The sequence below is a fragment of the Festucalex cinctus genome, chromosome 12 (assembly GCF_051991245.1).
Source record: "Festucalex cinctus isolate MCC-2025b chromosome 12, RoL_Fcin_1.0, whole genome shotgun sequence".
Taxonomy (NCBI): domain Eukaryota; kingdom Metazoa; phylum Chordata; class Actinopteri; order Syngnathiformes; family Syngnathidae; genus Festucalex; species Festucalex cinctus.
This window is the reverse complement of record NC_135422.1, coordinates 5171993-5192169: the sequence shown is the minus strand read 5'-3', so window position 1 is coordinate 5192169 and position 20177 is coordinate 5171993. Positions and strand designations below refer to the sequence as shown.

Sequence of the window (20177 nt, the reverse complement as noted above, 5' to 3'; positions counted from 1 at the left end):
TTATTAGACTGTGAAAAGGTGCAAGATGCAACAATCTGTATGTAATTAAGGGAGGTGGGCGTTTACTAGAAAGGCCTCAACACCTATTTTTTTATTTTTTTAACCAACAATATTGTAACATTCCCCCCCCCCACCATATAAACAAATATTTGATGATGTAATTGGTAAAATTTTGCACGACTAAAAAAATGTTTAAATTCCTGCTCGTGTGCAGCGATTAATCCCAACTCTAAATAATATCCACATATTCGAAGCATGTTAACACGGCCTTTAAGAGGTCTGTAATAATTGATTAGTGTTTAGGAGCTGCCGTGGGGGCGGGAGGTGGAGGTGGAGGTGGAGGCGCGCTCCTATTTCAGCCCCTGACGCGCTGCCTCTGGGGAGGAAACGGAGCTGCAAAAGTCAGTGCTGCTCTGCTGTACAGGGGTGCAGGGCAGACGCAGAGCCAATCACCGGAACGCACTCGGCTCCCTTTAAGCCTGACATATCTCCTCGAGGAACAAATTGTCCCGACAATCAACATCCAAAATCTGCCGGAGAGTGAAGGGAACGCGGCGAGGAGCAGGAGATCGACGAGAGGAAGAGTGAGCAGGCCCGGCGCGGAAGGATTTGCACCGCCACGAGAAAAGAAAGAAAGAATCATTTTAAAAAACCGTCAACTTTTTGGAGGATTTTCCGACCGCGGACGTCATGTCGATTTTACCGTCTTTCGGCTTCACCCAGGAGCAAGTGGCGTGCGTGTGCGAGGTGCTCCAGCAGGGAGGCAACCTGGAGCGGCTCGGCCGCTTCTTGTGGTCTCTCCCCGCCTGCGACCACCTCCACAAGAACGAGAGCGTCCTGAAGGCGAAAGCGGTGGTGGCCTTCCACCGGGGCAACTTCCGGGAGCTCTACAAGATCCTGGAGAGCCACCAGTTCTCGGCGCACAATCACCCCAAGCTGCAGCAGCTGTGGCTCAAGGCGCACTACGTGGAGGCGGAGAAGCTGCGCGGTCGGCCGCTCGGCGCCGTGGGGAAGTACCGGGTGAGGAGGAAATTCCCGCTGCCGCGCACGATATGGGACGGCGAGGAGACCAGCTACTGCTTTAAAGAGAAGTCCAGGGGGGTCCTGCGGGAGTGGTACACGCACAACCCGTATCCGTCCCCGCGGGAGAAGAGGGAGCTGGCCGAGGCCACCGGGTTGACCACCACGCAGGTCAGCAACTGGTTCAAAAACAGACGGCAGAGGGACAGAGCCGCCGAGGCCAAGGAAAGGTAACTCCAACTTATTTTTTACATTCATCATCATCGATTCAAATTTTTGTATGATTAAATAAAACATGTCAATTAATCGTAAAATCCCCGATTGACGCCATGCTGTCCGTGTCATTTCTCCCATGCAGGGAGAACAGCGAAAACAACAACGCAGGCGGTAACAAACAGAACCAGCTGTCCCCGCTGGACGGTGGAAAGTCGCTCATGTCCAGCTCGGAGGACGAATTTTCTCCCCCTCAAAGCCCCGACCAGAACTCTGCGCTTTTGCTCCAGGGCAACATGGTCCACCCCGGGGCCTCCGCGTACTCCATGCCCGGCCTGGGGGCCCCACAGCCGGTGCACGGCATGCACGGACACCCGCACCAGCTGCAGGACTCCTTGTTGGGACCCCTAACCTCCAGCCTTGTGGATTTGGGCTCTTAAAGACGCTGTTTTATTTGACGAAGGATAAAAAAAACACACACACACACACACACACAGAGGACTGATGAGTGTATCAGATTGATGTATGAAATAACACTATTGTAGCCTATACCTTATTATATAGACTGACTTGTCTGTCGTTAAATTTGATTCGAGCTTAAAATTCCTTTATGCGCTTAACTGTATATCACCCAGACAGGAGGTTTTGATGATCTCTTGCACATGAAAAACACAAGCAAACCCTTAACAAAACACTTACGTGGACTACCCATTTTCTTAATTTATATTTTGTTAAAATAATTAGTCAGGTCCTCCCCTTAGTTTCAAATAAAACTAAAAGTAATGCATTTGTCTTGCCTTATTCAACACGTTTATGTTTGTGGCTTTAAAAACAACAACATTCTATTATGAATTTGCGCGTATGTATTCTAAACATTTTTGAAACCTCACGAAAAAAAACCTACACGTCATTTTAATTATAAATATGGATATATTACGTCGTGTTATTTAAAGCAGAGCATGCAAATGGAAGCAGATGTAAAACAAACGCAAGGTTGTTGTTTTTTTTGTTTCAGGTGAATTTTTTTTTTTATCGTTTTATTTTTTTGCCGCCATGTTTTTTTTTTTTTGCTCTGTAAGAATTTGTCTGTAGTCGGTTCTGGGCCATGGGAAAGAGTCAAGCACTTTTCAGACCTACATGGCAAACATCCTGTCGGAGAAACTAAAAACTAAAATAAAGCAAGGTCACGTTTAATTGCTGATTAAATATACACTACAAACAAACATGCAAGGAATAGATATTAGTATTTTTTAAATAACGGTGGGCTAAAACAACACATTTTTTTTTTTTTGGGGGGGGGGGGGGGGCATGTTATCAGAATGGGGCTTGATTGAATATAAAGATGTCCCCCTCCCACCACCACCCACTCATGTCAGACTAAATTGTTTTGAGCAGAGAGCACTGAGGATTTCCTGCAGCATAATCTGAAACAGTTGCTGTTAGCATTACTGCCTGATTGCAAAGATTGCGGGGCTGCAGGGACTCAGCACCCAGCTTCATTTTTGGGGTGAGTGGGTGGGCGCCTCCAAGCCATTTTGCATCATCACATCGCTCTATTATGTTTCTTACAAACCTTAAAAGACGAATAGGTGAATAGGTGTAGATTCTTACGTGTTCGACTGGTATGCATTTTTTTTCAGAGCCTCTGTCCATGGAGAGGAAATTAGTAAAACTGGGTGGTGTCAATGTTCACAGTATCACAAGTGAAAGAAGCAATATAACACCAAATAGTGTCATAGAAAAATATGACAGCGTAAAAATTGAGTTTAAATGTTGAGAAGAACCATCAAGTTTACATTTTATTCCTATAACAAGTCAACATCAGATTGTAAATGTTGACAAAATAGCTAAACAAGCGTTGGTGTTAAAAAGTGCAGTATAGCTGATGTTCTGGTTTCGATTACACTGTGACCTCCCCTGAACTCACCCTCATGATCTTATTACACCTAAAATATTCAACAAATTAGTGCTTGGTCCTGTTCAAAGTCTTAGCAGAGGACCGTGACGCATGATTGGGCACGAAAATGTTTTGGTGAGTATCGGGTGAAGAAGACAACATAGCCTGATGAATTGTTTTCCAGCCAAGACACAAATTTCACCTGAGAAAAATCTCTCGGCACACGACCAAACAAAATGGATCCACTGGTCAATGATGTGCCATCTAAATGGAAGAAATTTCCATTTTTCTGCCTGTCGCGATACATCGCTAGCATAGATAGATGAACAAAGACACATTATTTGTAAATAATTCATCATTTTTAGATTAAGTGAAATTGAATAATTTGTGCGGCACACCTAATCTCTTATATGGCACATTGGTCATAATGTAGTGGGAAAACAAGGACAAGGAAAGTTAGCTATAAATAAACTTTAGTTAAAACTAAAGTGCTTTATAAATCATGTTGAGTTGAACTGAGTTGGGATGAGCGAGTACTGATACCAGGTATTGGTTTCGGGCTGATACCTGGCCTTACTTTGAGGTAGTTGCGACAGTAGCCGATATTTGTTGTGGCAGCCATCTTGTGGCTGTTTTATGATCAGGGACTAGAAATTAGAAGAATAGAAAATTGACATCAATTTCATGCAGTTTTAAAGGGAAACTCTATATTGGGATAGGTTGTTCTGTAAAATTATCTGTCATTGCATTTTTTAGGGGGAAATTTTCTGTATTAAGAGGGCTAGTGCTATCAGTACTTATCGGTGACTACTCAAGAGTTGAGTACTTGTACTGGTCGAGCATCCCCCCAAAAATTCATTAATTTCATGCAGTTATTTTGGGATATTTACGGCATTGTTTTTGACAGAAATTTTATGCCTCAGAAGTACTAGTGGTATCGGTAACAGTGACTACTCAAGAGTTGCACCCGTACTGGTATGGGTCTGAAAAAGGTGGTATCGAACATTCTTATTTACAAACCCAAATAAGTGACAAACGGGTGACTCACGTTGCCATATCTAGCCTGTAAGAATTTGTATTTTTGTGTTGCATGATCTAACATGAGCTGAACATAAACACAAAACAACACTCGGCTCTCAGCAGAGGTCAGCAGAGAGCCGAGCTTCCGGTCATTTCGGCGCACGGCATGTGGCTCTGCTTCTTGGCACGAGAGCGTGGCTAAATATTCACAAATTAGCAAACAGGTGATCACAAAGCCACCAAAGTGACTCCTCATACCTGTTAATCTAATGACAACATGTTCCAGAACGGCAGAGACACAGCCAGGATTAAACAGGCTCTGCGGGCCAGATGACAGTGAGAGGCCATCAGTCACCTTCAGGATGTGTGAAAGACTCAAATCAATCCAATATGGAAACCCCGCACGCTGCTTTTTAATCACCCTCAAATCCCTCGTTTCCGAATCGGAGCGAGAAACGCTGCTTTCATAAACCTATGCGTCACATCGGCCGCCATGTTTATCTCCGAGCAGGCGTTTAATGAGGAAAAAAAAAAAGCGCAGGTTGAGCTCGTCGCTGCCAGCAACAACAGCTGCTGATGGCAAACAGGGTCCTAGTCATCAACGGGGCATTTCATTTTTCACGCTTGTAAAGTGGCGGTGGCTCTAAATCAACAGCAGGAAGGGCCTGGACGTGCGCAAATAAACATGGCGAGCGTGAGCTTGCGCAGTCGGCCTCACGCTGCATGTTTGCACTGGCACCATGTTGCTCTATCAAACACGTTCGGCATGGGGGGCGAGCGGCCTCGTACGTGGTCTGGCAGAAGGTCGGGGAGCCGTGCCGCACATGTGAGACGGTCACAGGTATCCGTAATAATCACGAGGTGGAGGAGGGTGATGAAGGGAAGGGGATGTGGGGGGGAGCGATGAGGGACAAAAGGATCTTTTCAGGTCTGCCTTAGAGGGGAGGGAAAGCGGGGGAGTCGGGAGAGATTTTCTTACCAATGATGCATGGATCTGACAATGTTCTTGCCCGGAGGCACATGCAGGATCCGTGTGTGTGTGTTTGCATGCGTGTGTGCAATATGAGAGAAAGCAAAGGATATGTTTACACTGCAAAGACTTGGTTAAAAAAAAAAAAAAATGCGTTGGTTAAAAAGTTTTTTAGATGGAGAACATTGGCAAAAAAAAATACTTCAAATTGCAAGACATATTCTAAATGGGTCAACTTTACTTTTAAATCAGAGCCACTTCAAATATGGAGTTATGAATAGAATTTCAAATCTGAGGGTTCTATTTTCGTGGACGGCACGGCGTAGACGTGCATGGGGGCATGTTCGACCGGGTGTTGGTAATTTCGCAGAGGTGCATAAATCCGCAGATGGGCAGCCATCTTGTGGCTGTTTTATGATCAGGGACGAGGAATTAAAAGAACAGAAAATAGCCATTAATTTCATGGAGTTTTAAAGGAAAAACTCTATATTGGGATAGGTCGTTGGCGTAGACTTGCATGGAGGCATGTTAGACCGGGTGTTGGTAATTTCGCAGACATGCATAAAACAGCAGATCGGCAACCATCTTGTGGCTGTTTTATGATCAGGGACCCGAAATTAGAAGAACAGAAAATTGCATTAATTTCATGGAGTTTTAAAGGAAAAACTCATAAGTTTATAAGTTGTTCTTTAAACTTATCTTATTAAGGAGTGGACCTGCACGGAGGCATGTTAGACCGGGTGTTGGTAATTTTGCAGACATGCGTAAATCAGCAGATTTAAAAAAAAAAAAAGGACAGTTTTACGTTCAAACTTTTTAAAATTACAGTAGTCAAGTAATGTAGACATTAAATGAGACATTTTTTAAACTTAATTTAATTTAGGCTTTTTTGTTATTTGAAAGAAAAATTAGCTTTTATGATAAATTGAACAGTTTTAAAGCTGGAATGGTTTGAATCGGACAAAAAATGTAGAAAATAGAGGAGAAAACAAAAAAAAATTTCAAAAAAAAATTACAGTAGCAATAAGCACAACAGTTTAACGTTAGAAGGTTTGAGACGGCAAAAACGTAGAAATTAGAAGAAAAAACATCTTAATGTTTTTGGCTTTTCTAAAAAAAAAAAAAAAGAAAAAATGCAAGAGGGATAAGCACAAAGTTTAAAGTTGCAAAGGTTTGAGTCAGTGAAAAAAAAAAAGTAGAAATTAGAGAAGAAAAACACAAAAATCTTAAATGGAAAGTTAGTCACTGGCCAGCGTAAAGCAATATTTTGATGGCCTGGCAATACACACATTCAAACAAATGATTAAAAATACAACTCGCATTTACACTTCGTAAATCAGTCCAATCATGAGGTAATTGGAGACAAGTGTGTTACTTATGCCTAGTCTTGGATGCGTCATTACAGAAAATCCCACTTCACAAAGACGCGATCTTGGGAATGGAAGCAAGAGATCAAGTGCTCTTTTGTCAATCTCTGGACATTGCCTTGATTTTAATCCAGAACACAACAATGTGCTGAAGCAGTTTTGAAGGTTTCATTAGCTCATTCGCAACTCACATATTATAACTCAATGTAAACAAAACAGCAGACATTTTCTCTTCAATTTTCTTTTGCACCATCATTTAGCCTTATCCTCTTTCCAAACAAGCTCTCCAAAGACGTTTACATATTACTTTCGTTTGCTAAATTGCTCGTGTCTTGTACTTGATGATTTCAAGATAAAACAGCTTTCAGACTGTGAATATCAATAAAATTAATGTTCTGTCTCGACTTTCCATCGCAGGCTATTAACCAATCCGGTGGGAGTTGCAATTTGATTCTTCATTCTAAAATTGTGACCCCCAAAAAACCTCAGTTACTCTAATGGGGCCACATTGGTTTAAAAACTCACAGAGTAAGGAAAATGCTCCTCCAACAGGAAGCGACTTCGACACTGAGATGAAAGAATTATTCATCTCCATCTCCCGGCTGGCTGAGTGATGGCGAAGGCATGAAGAAAGAGAAGAAAGAGGTCGGACGAGGGTTTGACTCAGCAAAGGAGCCCAGACTATCGGGGTGTTAAATAGCATGTTGTATGTCAAATGCAGGCTAGCGTCATATACATTACCAGGTGAGAGGTGGAACATTTTCTCAGACCTTACAAGGACAAGACAAGATACATGAGTAATGTCTTAAAAAAAAAGAAAGAAAAAAGAAATGTGCCCGGGAGGCTCTTGGTCATATATCAAATCTTACTGGAGCCAAAATCCAGTTTTGGCAGTAGAGAATCAGATATCTATATGACTTTGGAACAAGAGGAGAAAAATGATAGCTTTGTTTAGTCTTATGGACGTTGGATGAGGTTTTGTTTTTTTTCCTCGATGTCTTGGCTCGAGACGATACAGACGTTCCTGATACTATTTAACGTGCAAGTTCATAACAATACACCCAGCAAAAGCATTCAACCTTTTTATATAGTATGTTTGTAAATAGTAGGCAAGGAGAAATCCAGGAAGGGAAAAAAAAAAGTTATTAAAAAGCTACCACCTTTTCCAGGAAGTCCCACTGGGTTTGCCACCACATTATAGGAATTATATCTCAATTTGATCAATAATTGATCACTCTTACCACTCTTCAGCTTTTCTGAAAGAGTCAACCAGACACGACTTGTGGCTCTAGGGTGTATTTGTATAGGAGACAACAGGAAGGAGCACGGGATAACGAAATCTACCTCACACTCCCGAGGGACATCACCTCACCCATCGTTGTGCTCACAAATCGCTGAAGGACCCCACTCTTTTCTAAACATAAAGACCAAGCCCAAACATCACTGCAGATCTACCTTCCTTCACAAACAACCCTGCAGCTACGTCCACTTATTTGTCTGCCAAAGTTGGAGTGACAGCACCCCGAATCTGAGCTGCCATCTCCCTCCCTTTGCCCTTCATCTTTGTACTGCGGGGCCGGATAAAATACCCTTCTTGGTTCCGTGCTCGAAAAAAAAAAAAAAAAAAAAAACAGTCAGGAAATGAAAGTTGTAATACGATCCTCTGTGTGCCAAACGTCTCCCTGAGCAGGGACAAAAGGCCGGCAGAGAAAAGCTGCTGGGCCAATTTTAGTTAGCGCTTGATAGAAGAGACACAGAGGGACAGAAAGATGGATGCAAACGAGAGGAACACGAGAGAGGCCGCGGAATCTAAGCCAAGAATTAGTTAGGATGAGATTGCTTCCCCAAACAGTGAGGGGAAAGGGAGGATGTGAATTTTGCTGATGTGATGAACGCCTCTTTGCATAGAGTCGCTTGCAAGAAGTAAAATAAACGTACCCATTCCTTCACAGTGTTTTCCGGCAGGCCTCTCCAGGGAAGAGCCCTTATGAGTCCGCAACCTTCAGTCATGCTCCAGATCTTGTTATGCAGGATGGAGAAAATGGAGAAATGTTTGATGTCCAACCAACATTTTTGCTTTATATGCGTTATACAGTATATGAATGATGCAGGTATCTGGGGCTGACATTGCCAGTAAATTCTACACTTTCAAAACAGTTGGGTCAAAAGTAACCCAATTATGGATTTCATCCATCCATCCATCCATTTTTCCATTTTCTTGACCGCTTATTCCTCACAAGGGTAATTATGGATTTCAAAAAAAAAATAAAATAAAAAAATGGACCTATGCACTTTATGGGTCAATTTGATCCAACTTTCAGTGTTGCTTTATACAAAATGACCCAATTTTTGACCCATATTTGAGTCAAATTGACCCAAGTAAACAATGTGACCCAACTTTCTCGGTTTGTTTTCTACAAAATGACCCAATTTTTGATCCAAAGCTGGGTCATATTAACTAGGGATGTAACTATATCCAAACATCACGATACAATATTATCACGATATGAAGTTCACGATACGATAATTATCACAATATTGTGAGGGGGGCGGGGGGGGGTGATGATATTTAAAAATGATCACAATATTGTAAAAAAGAACAAAAAAAGAAAAAAAGAGCTCATACAAAAAAAAGCACAATATTGTGCTTTTGTGCATAACAGCAATGCATATAAACCACCTACAATCTCTAATAACAATATAGAGGCACTTACTTACCCAAGCACACATTGATCGCTTCACAAGCAAATTAGGTTCCCCTTCCTCTGACAATTAGCAGAGATTTTAAACATAGAAGGCCAAAACATCCCTAATGAAAATTAAATTGCACTAATAAATTAGCCACTAGAGAGTGCTAGAACTTCACAAATGGAAATCAACTCAAGTTATGACCCAATTTTTGACCCAAAGTTGGGTCAGATCCTCTACTTGGGTCAATCTGACGCAACTTTCTGGGTTGCTTTATACAAAATGACCCAAGTTTTGACTCAAAGTTGGGTGAAATTGACCCAAATGATCAGTCCATTTTTTTTTTGTCACATAGTTGGGTTATTTTTGACCCAACTGTTTTTAGAGTGTACTTACTATTATCCCTACTAACCATCTACCGACTCTTAAAACCTCAGAGTAAAAGTAACCAAATTGGCTGGAATAATTATCCCAGCGCTGGGTGTAAAAGGAACGGAGCAAATGTTGAGATATCTACAGATAACTCAACATTTCGGGTATACCCAGCATATTGGGTTGAGGATTTGATCCAGCAAAAAGATTTTGATTCAACAAGGGGTACAACTACCCATACTGATGAACAAGAAATGGGTTACCCGGTTTCGATATAGCTGTAGTTAAAAATAACCCTACCCCTTCTTGGGGCGTCACCTTATCGTGGTCGAGGTGTTTGTGTGTCCCAATTATCCTTCGGAGCGCTGCCTGGGGATTTATGACCCTGGCAGGGTCATCCACTTAATGCTTGCTTGACCACTTACTGGTTCATGTACAGTGGAGACCAGACTAGCTGTCACATTTAGTTTTACTATGTCAAAATGTCACCCTAAGGTTTTTGCACAGTACTGCATCTTACAAAAAATACTTGACCATTACTTTACAAAATCTTCTTATCTGCCAAACACAACTGAAACTTAGCTCAGAAAGAAACCAACATTTCTGATAATTGAGTTGATCACAACTAAGGCACACACACACACACACACACACACACACACCCACACACACACACACACACAAAGTATAGCCAAATGAAAAATAAGAGTTGTTGCTCCAGTCTAGATGGAAGAATTTTACCGAGCAGTGAGTTTTGACATCTTGAAGCAAAGACATCTGAGCTGACAGCCGGAGTGTCTGCTTCAGCCTCTCTGTCTCTGAGCTTGGCAGGTTTATAACTCTGACCCCAGACCATGACTGAGAAGGGCTCAAGGTGCTGAACTTCAACTTGGCAACAGCTGCAGAAACTAGAGACCAGATCGTTATAAATATAGACCATTAAAATCGAAACTGGTGCCCTTGGTCTCTACCTTAACACTTTGTCATGCATGTACATTCGCACCCTGGACTGTATAATGTGTTTACTCATTCACACTTGGATAAAATTCACTTTAGATTGTGTGTATATGAGTCAAACATCTTGACGCTCTATTCGTTCATTTCGGTTGAAGAACCTAAATCTCCTAATGAAGATATTTGCATGATTAAGAAATATTTGAATTAACTAATTCACTTGGGAATCAAAGTGTAGGCATGTTGTCTGTACATTGCGTTCTCCTGTTGGAACATATATTTAATTAAAACGTGACGTGCGCAGCTTTTACCGACTCAACCTGTGAAACAGGACTGACAACTGACAACTCTCGTGGACCTTGAGCACCCCTTTGTGGCCAAAATGTGCTACTACAGTTGTACGAGAAGCTACATCCATCCATCCATCCATCCATCCATTTTCTGAACCGCTTGCTACTCAGAAGGGTCGCGGGGGGTGCTGGAGCCTATCCCAGCTGGCTATGGGCAGTAGGCGGGGTACACTCTGAACCGGTCGCCAGCCAATCGCAGACGAGAAGATACAGTTGACATTAAACAGGAAATGTAGTGTAGCCTACTTAAGTTATCAGAATTGGACATAAATAAAAACAATGTTGTCAGAGCACATCTTAAAATTAAACAAACAAACAAACAAACAATTTACAGGTTTTAATCCACTTAAGTCCTGCTTTGTTTGACCCAAATTAATGTACCGGTACTGTGGATCTATTCGGTATCTTTTCCATCTTTTACACATTTCATATAATGTAGTCATCTGTTATGATGGCCTAATGCCTGTGCAAAAATCATGTTTTCCTCGAGGACCTAAAGTATCTTATTTGGCAAAAAAACAAAAAACAAAAAAAAACAGTTTTGCTAAAATTGCTGCAAATTGATGTCTTAGACCTTAGTTGTTTTTCTTTCAAATAGATCACAGGAGAAACATTCATATTATAAAGTGAAACATTATAGGTGCACACTAAAAAAAAATATCTATATATATATATTTTTTAAATAATAATAAATAATAATTTAGATGCCTCCACTTTACAAATTTGAAAACCCCATCTGAAGAATATTACATAAAGAGAATTGACATTCAGAAGTACATTTTCCTGTGTTAAATGAATCTGTATGTTTATATATTTTTAAAAAATGAATTACTGAAATTAACGTTTTCTGTCGTATACTAAGTTATTGAGTAGCGCCTGTACAGTGAATTTCAAAGTGTGGTACGCAGGCTCCCTCTAGTGGTAAGTGAAACTAAATAAAATTATCCATAAATGTAAAACAGTGGTTTAAACTTCATTTGCTATTCTTCTTTATTTTTATTTTTGCATGTTTCTCACATCAAACTAAATTAAACATTAATCAAAACAACACATGTAATCACAAAACACAGTTTTGTATCAAGACACATATCGTTTAACTTTTGTTTTTGTCACTCAGAGAAGATTCTTCTTGTCTTGGGAATCATTCAGATTTTTATTTTATTTTATTTTATTTCATTTTTTTACAAAAGTAAGACGGGTCTTTATGTTCTTTTGAGATCTTTTGGCGGAGTTCATTTTGTCAGACAGGTTCTATCCAGGTGATGTTTTGATTGAACAGGTTTGGGGGCACTCAGGCTTGGGCGTGGCCAGTGAAAATGAACTGAAAATGTGAGCAGCCACAGTTAATTCATGTTTCAACAAGTGGGGCAAGAATTATTTTTCACAGCGAATCAGATAGCTTTGAATATTTTTTCCTCTTAATTAAAATATCAAATCACCATTTAAAAATAGCATTTTATGTTTACTTAGATTATACTTTACATTTGTATTTTATATATTTTTGTATACAATATTAGATACGGGTGTTTTTCTCTTTTAATTTATTAGTTGGCTTATTACATTTCAATCTTACCAAGCTCCGGTTTGACATCATTGAAGGCTCGTCAAGTCGTTGTACGCATCTGTAGATGTAACGAAATAAAATGGCCGGCAGGGGTCACCACGGATGCATTATATAAAAAGAACTGAGAAACCATCACAGATGTATTACTATCAATGGTCCGTATTTGAATTACGTATGATATAGAGATGGAAATGAAATGTTTCTGGCTCTGGCCATCTGAAAAGACAAACTGTCTGCATATAGCCTTAAAATTTCTTGGTGACAAACAATATATCTCCATACTGATAAAAGATTTCGACTCCTGCATACTTTATTACTATTAATAATGGGGTGTCACGTGGTCATTAAATTCTGCAAAAACCTGGCTCGCCTTTGAAATAGCGCCCCCTTTTTTGCCTATACTGTATTTTTTAGCCACCTATTGTTTCCATACGCAGCAACCACAATATATAGTACATGTACTAACATTTGTTGTTTTTGTAATTTTGAGTCAGTAAATACTAATCATAATAAAATGCCGCCACATAGACACTTGTGCATCATGATTCTTTTGCACATACTTTATAATAACAAACGCAATTTTAAAATGGTTACTATAGATTTAGTATTAATTTGAATATTTATTTTCACAAGCTGAGGGGCATGTTGCACAATGTAGCTAATGTCTTAATTGTACAGATGAGAATTTAGCTTTAATTTCATAAACAAAAACATCAAGTAATAAAGTATATAAGGAGAATGGAAATCTTTTTAAGTTTAGTTTAAAAAATAATAATAATGTAATACAAGTCACAATGTCACAGAGAATAAACTCGTAAGATTACGACTTTTGTATTTCCAGTGCTATTTATACAGCAAGACAATAACACGTCATTTTCAGAAAATATAGTTGGAATAGGCAGGCTACAAGCGTGTTTAGCTCACTGTTTATTTGGCTATATGTAAGCAAATAAATATTATCTGATTTCATCTAACAACTTTAACAACACGTTGGCCCTAAAAGTCCTCTTTAGAATGTCATCTTTAAAAAGAACAGTCCAAACTTTGTATCCCGGGTGATCATTTTGTGATTTACAGCATTCAACTCCCTGAAATGTACATATAGCTTAAAGGCAACTTGAGGCTTTGTGAATAGAACTGCGCGCTTAAAACGGTGCTGCAATATGGCACATCACGCACAATGGCATAAAAGCGAGGCTTTAATTGGTTGTGACTCAAGTGGTACGTGGAAAATGCAGTAACTGGAATGCGTGAATGCAAATGATGACTCATTTTGGTGCTTGGGACAATGAGGAGCGCATTTGCTTAAATGGAAATCGTATCATTTCCAACCAAGATACATAAATATTCTGAATGTAATTTTGTTCCTCATTTACGTCTTCGTGGAATGTTAACATTGTCTTCTGCACACAAATGACAGTGACAAGTTCTGTTCTTGAATTCACAAGGTTACAAAATGTCCTTGAGCATGACATTGACGACGCCCTCCTTCCATTTTGACATCAACACTATTTCTACACTGTGCCTTTGTGGAAAGGATAATATGTGAGATGAGCTGGAGGAAGGACAGGTTGTTATTGTTTTCTTCCCCTGAACCTGATTGTCTGGAAAAAATAATTTTATGTGGGAGAATGGAAGACATTGTGTCAAATGAAAATGCTGCAGTAATTGTTTCAGTGGACAAATGGATCAGTCACAATAATAACGTGGGCACGTTATTATCTCTGGAGCAAAAAAAAACCCAAAACATGCACTCAAGCTCCAGCACTCAAGTGCGCCCCCTATAGAGCAAAGTAGAACCAAGATGGCATTAAATGGTCCAAAATGCATTTTCCTATAAGAGAAATTTGTTATTTCACATCAGTAGTTCAGGATTTGACTAAATCACTAAAATACTTGACAGAATGATTGGACATTGATTGAATTGATGATCTGGATTCACTCTCATTTTCTCTCTATTATTCACACCTGATGTGTGAATGTTCTCACTTCATACAGTGGAGATGCTTCAACACCAAGTTGGAAGATTTTTGCGGAACATTTGACATGCACCATTTTATGTTACAAAGTAGCATTTTTATATTTACTTAATTAGATGTATCATTTTTGTTCTATTAATTTCGCCATTACAAAAACAAACGAAAAACATCATTTTAAATTATACACACTGCTGTGTACTTTAATAATTATAACTACGGTAGTCACAAATAATTATTTCAAACCTAAAAAAAATAAAAAATAAATAAAAAATAAATAAAAAAAACTCATGCAGCTGGTGGAAGTTGCATCTACTGTATGCTAGTCATTAGCATGCATGCACATTATGCATAATATAGTCGATGGTGCAGTCTGACCTTCAGTAAGAAAAAGTGGGCGATTAACCAACTCTTAACCTGCACGTCTAAATTAACAAGTGAGGTGAGTTCGCAAAGTCAAACGTGATCCAAACATAAAGTGAAGAAGGTGACGTCATGGACATTCGGAAGGTTGGGAAAACAAGCCAGAAAATATACTTAAATTGTAATTAAAACCCCTTTTAATGCACTACTAGACCACAGTGCAGACACACACACACACACACTAGGAGTCTTTTCTTTGGAATGGGTCCCCTCACAAAACAGCGGCAGGGCCCCTTTGTCCAAGAGGGGGAACTCAGAGCCATCATTAGCACTGATTACCGCTGACCAGTTTGACAACCTTATTGACCGAGAGAACCCCTTCACCCCCCACAATCTGGTCCGACCCTCCCTCCTTCCTCTTACTTTCAATAGAAACGGAAATATTCAGACATTTTGTCCCAAAAGAGAAGCCAGCAAAAAAAAAAAAAAAAAAAAATGAAGAGCAAAAAGCTTGGCGACCCCCCTTTCATGTGGGCTCACCCCGTTTCCTCCCTCTCTCTTCACACACATTTGCCTTGTGTTGGAAAAGCCTTTTGTGCATCTCACAAGTTACTGTGGGCTAATTCGCGAACTGGAGGCAGGTGTCCGCCCTGTCACTTGGAAACGCTCAACTTGAACTCGTGTTTCCGTCATAGTTGGGGCGGGCTGGGAGGGGTATTCATACTGCATTTACAGTATTGCCAAAACAAGGTCGATGCTGCATAGAAAAAATAATAATAATAATAATAATAAAAACCATGGCCAATATGAACTTATTCATGCTTCCTATACTTGCGGTCTGTCTTTTGAAGTAATAATATCATCTAAAATTCGCTGCCCTTGATATAAGACAATATTCTGGATGCTGCAGATGCACTTAAAAAAAAAAAAAGTGATCCATTCATGCAAAAGTTGAACTTGAACTCGTGTGTGGTGGTGGTGGGAGGGGGGACTTCTATTTTATAGGAAAAAAAATAGAACGAAAAATAGCTGGCAATAAGGAGAATGCTGCACATGTATTTAAAAAAAAAAAAATGGTTATATTACACATACTGTAAAGGTGATTTTGGGCTTTAAGGGGCCATTGTTCTCTTTTATAGTAGCAGAACAAAATATAAGCCGCCGTCGACACGACAATGTCGACATCCATATATTGAAAAATATATTTAAGAAAAAAAAACGTTAATTGACCTGACTAGTGTCTTTTTAGTAATGATATATATATATATATATATATATATATATATATATATATATATATATATGAAAAAAAAAAAGATTTTCACATTGCATGGAGGATGTTTTAGATGTAGATATTATAGTCATCATAAATATATAACAAAGCTTAATAATAAATCTTAATCTCTTTTTGCAGTATGGCCTAATAGCACGATAAAAAAAAAAATCTGTCGTTAATGGGATAATATATTCTTGAATTGCATGGGCGGATTTAATAATACGAGAAAAAAATATAATAATGGTATTTGTTGATATTTTCAAAATTATCATAGGGGATGCTGCAGATGTATTTTTTTATATATATATTAGTTTTCATTGGGGTGCAATGTGCAGTTTAAGAAATACTATTTTTTTTTCCACAGCAGCCATTTTGACAATTCAGAAACCCCAAATTGAATGAACCATTCACAAAACATGATCTTTTTTTTTTTCTTGGGAAATAATAAATTGGTAAATATTCGCACAAATTTAACGTCAGTTGATTTTGTTATTTATTTATTTTTTTTTATTTTTTTTTGCAATTGACTAAACGAAGCGTGCTCGTCCATGCGCGCAATGCGAGGCTCGTGCACGTCGACAATCTGCCGTGTTTTCATGTGCATGATGATCTCTCCCCGCACATCATCCGGGTTAGTGAGCCGGCCTCTCGCTGACCTCTCGCTGTCACCCTGCATTACACGACGCACAGCATGTTGGTCAATTAGGGCTCGCTATGAAACGTGTCAGGGCGGACTGACAGAGAGGCAGCCATTAATCAAGATGGATTTACATTATATCTCCGTTTATATATCGGGACATAACACCAATCACAAAAAAAATAAAAAATACTCTCTCGGTCCACAATTATTTTATTAAGTTACTTGTTTTTCCCTTTGACTTGAAACACAACGTCACTAAAGCGCGCATGCTCGACAGGTTCACCTGTGCACAAGGTAAAGTATTTAAAAAAAAAAAAAACACCAAGCGAATGAAGATGAAATCCAAAAGACAGATCAGATGCTTTTAAATAGGCAAATATTATTTATAAAACTTTTGCAAGAAACGTAAAAATAGCACAGTTCTTTTTCAACATGAAATACCCACGGATAATGTACTTTCTTTTTTTTCATCTCAATGGGGGAGTTATCAGTCTTCCTTGTGTTATTTATCCACGCGTGGGTCAAATGCAAATAAAAGTATAGGCCTCACAGATCCTTGCATGTTTTTGGCAGGCGTCACATGTGTACATGTACGTGTATGTTGTGTGTGTAACTCAACGCAGGCACTATATGAGTCGTCGTATATATTCGATTGTCTTTCACTCGTTAATCGCCCCTTTCGTTTCGCTTTCCATTCATCAAAGAGTTGAGCCGGAAGAGCGGCTCAGATGTCACATTCGCTGTCGCTGGAGGTGATGGAGATGGCCGAGGCCGCCGCTTTGCTGGACAGGCTCGCCTCCGGACTGGACGCGTTGCCCAGACGGTCCACGGCGCCGTCCTCGTCGGCCAGGGAGCGAACGGTGCCCCCGGACAGGACCTGCTGCTGAAGCCTGGACAAGAGGACATGCACGGCGTCACAAAAAAAGAACCGCTAGCCAGATAGCATGGCAAATATTGTTGCAGTAAATACATCGCCATTTTTTTCTTCTTCCTCTTCTACGTCATTTTGCAGGAAATGAAAATACAAACGAGCTTTTGGTTTCATTGTTTATATATCCGTGATAATCCACCCTATAATTGGGTTATTTATTATTGTGCATTAAATCGAAGCAAAATAAAATACAACAGGCTAAAAAAAATATTATTGCAACAAAAGCATTGGTCACGTTGCACTCTGGGATTTTACTAAGATTAATAATTTTCTCAATATAGTAATATTATTCACACGCCATTTCAATTTAATAAAAGCGACACAAACTGCATATCTTTTGGAAGCCTAAAATGAAATTAACAATAATAATAATAATTTCTGTCCTATAATGCACGCGGACTCAAATTGCAATTTTACAAGCAAAAGGCTCGATCTCACCTGTTTTTGGCAGCCGCAGCTCTGTCTCTTTGTCTTCGGTTTTTGAACCAGTTTCCTACTTGTGTGGGTGTAAGTCCGGTAGCCTGCGCAAGCTCCCGTTTTTTACTCGGATTCGGGTATGGGTCCTGCAAGTACCATTCTCGTAACAAGTGCCTGGTCCTCTCCTTGAAGCAGTGGGTTTTCTGCTCGCCGTCCCAAATGGTTCTGGGCAGCGGGAACTTCTTCCGCACCCGGTATTTGTCCACCGGCCCCAGCGGGCGTCCCCGCAGCTTCTCGGCCTCCTGGTAGTGCGCTTCGAGCCACAGCGCCTGCAGCTTGCCGTGCGACTCCTTGGTGAACTTGTTGTTCTCCAGGATGTGGTAGAGTTCGCGGAAATTGCCGGTGTGGAAGGCGACCACGGCCCGGGCCCGCAGCACCGACTCGTTCTTGTTGAGCACCTCGCAGGCCGCCGGGGCGACCGGCAGCGACCACAGGAAGCGGCCGAGGCGGCCCACGTCGCCGCTCTCCTCCAGAGTCTCGCACACCCCGGCGACCTGCTGGGGGCTGAAATTCAAGATGGGCAGCTGAAACATGGAGGCTTCTGCCGGCTCTCCCCCTCCGTGCTCCTCTCTCTCCTCCACGTCGTCTCCGTCGGCTTCTTGACGCGCGCCAAGGCAATCCGAGACGCGCGCGCGCACGCACACACACACACACACACAGAGGAAAAACAAAACAAGGCAATCCCCAAAAGTTGAAGCGAAACGAGGAAAATGAGGAGGGACGATGTCGCCGAAAGGGTGGGAAGGGAGGCGGGGGTGGGTCAACCTACCGCATCTTTAGCGGGCAAAAGGCTCGGAAAGACCGGAGAACGCACGATGGAGCTGCGATGTATTTATCAAGGTGGGCTGGGATTGAAAGTAGGAGAGGATTCGAGCCGGAGGAGAGGTGTATTTTTTATTTTTTTTCAAGGGGGAGAAAAAGACAGTCAAGCCCCCTCCGATGATTTCCTATTGGACTTGGCAGATTGGCTGCCCGGTTGCCATGGCTGCACGTCAATCACTGTCAAGCCTGCCCAATCGGGCGGGAAGCGCATCTCAGCGCCTCCCTTTTCAAAACATATAAACATTTTGACCTTTTTTTTTTTTTCGCTGGGCGTCCTTAGACGTTTAGCCGTGCGGTTTTACAAACAAGCTCTTTGTACGATCGGGGCTGTTGTTTTTTTTTTGTTTTTTTTTTTTTTTTACAACAAAGCGACACTTCAATCCGCAACAACAACACGCTTATAGAACTTATCCTAAAATCTAATTCACTGATATTTAACACAACCTTCAAAAGTGCAGTACATGGATGCTGAGAGAGCCGCGCGCGCACGCGCGTGTGTATATACGATTACGATGTCCCTGGCAGGCTTTAGTATCAGCCACACTCCGTTTTGTGCTCAGGCTGATTTAGTAAATAAGAGGGCGGATAGATAGCGCAGATGGTTTGAAGTGTCGGGTCAGATTATTTCATGGCTGGATACAGTAGTAAAGTTCATTCTAACGGAAAGGCCTGATATTATTTTCACAGTGGCGCGCGCACGTACACACACACAGACACGGGCTCGTGCGCGCGCATGCACGCTGCCGCGCTGTATCCCTTCGGGCTCTTTGTGCATGAATTATAGACGCTTGATGCGGGGTTATGAAATGCCTTCTGCACAGGAAGCTGTTCATTCTCTTGCTGGTTTACTGCAGACTTGGATTAAAAAGTAAAAAAAAAAAAAAAAAAAAAAAGCGTGTAGTTGAAGGAGCTCACATTTGCATAAACTGCAAGAAGCGTGCTCGCCTCGACGAATGAATAAAGCCTATTAGGCCGCGTTATTTCAGACGCCCAACCTGGAGGGTTTGTTGATCAAGGTCAACGCGTATTATCACAGCAGCCGGCAAAGAAAGGATAAAATCTCCACGGGATGCTGCACTGGAGGTATATATCGACATGGTGCTGTTGTGAAATATTTATAGTTGTCTTTAAATATTTCATCCCCACAGACTGCCTGTCCCAAACTGAATTTACAACGACTTTTTTTCGAGGAAGAGCCCATCAATAAAACACCAGGATGTTTTTGATCCCTTAAACGGAGAGCTGCAAATAACAATTGTAGTCTGAGGCTACGTGTC

At 40.8% G+C, this 20177-nt stretch overlaps 2 protein-coding genes and 1 long non-coding RNA gene across 4 annotated transcripts in view; 1 reads left to right on the top strand and 2 right to left on the bottom strand.

The window, feature by feature from the left end:
- The window catches only part of LOC144032032 (uncharacterized), a 47191-nt gene that overhangs the window by 11121 nt on the left and 15893 nt on the right, over positions 1–20177 (bottom strand). For both annotated transcript variants that reach the window (XR_013287666.1, XR_013287667.1), the window contains exon 2: positions 8426–8506. This is a non-coding gene — a long non-coding RNA (uncharacterized LOC144032032). The remainder of the gene's footprint in view (positions 1–8425; positions 8507–20177) is intronic.
- LOC144031453 (homeobox protein six1b) lies at positions 390–2020 on the top strand. The gene is made up of 2 exons (XM_077538625.1): positions 390–1250; positions 1379–2020. Exons 1-2 carry the CDS (start codon positions 691–693, stop codon positions 1671–1673), a joined length of 855 nt encoding a protein of 284 aa, XP_077394751.1. The 5' UTR covers positions 390–690; the 3' UTR covers positions 1674–2020.
- Positions 16863–18973, bottom strand: LOC144032180 (homeobox protein SIX6). Its single transcript, XM_077539886.1, has 3 exons — positions 18848–18973; positions 18040–18676; positions 16863–17560 (listed from the first exon to the last, which is right to left on the bottom strand). Exons 2-3 carry the CDS (start codon positions 18609–18611, stop codon positions 17395–17397), a joined length of 738 nt encoding a protein of 245 aa, XP_077396012.1. The 5' UTR covers positions 18612–18676; positions 18848–18973; the 3' UTR covers positions 16863–17394.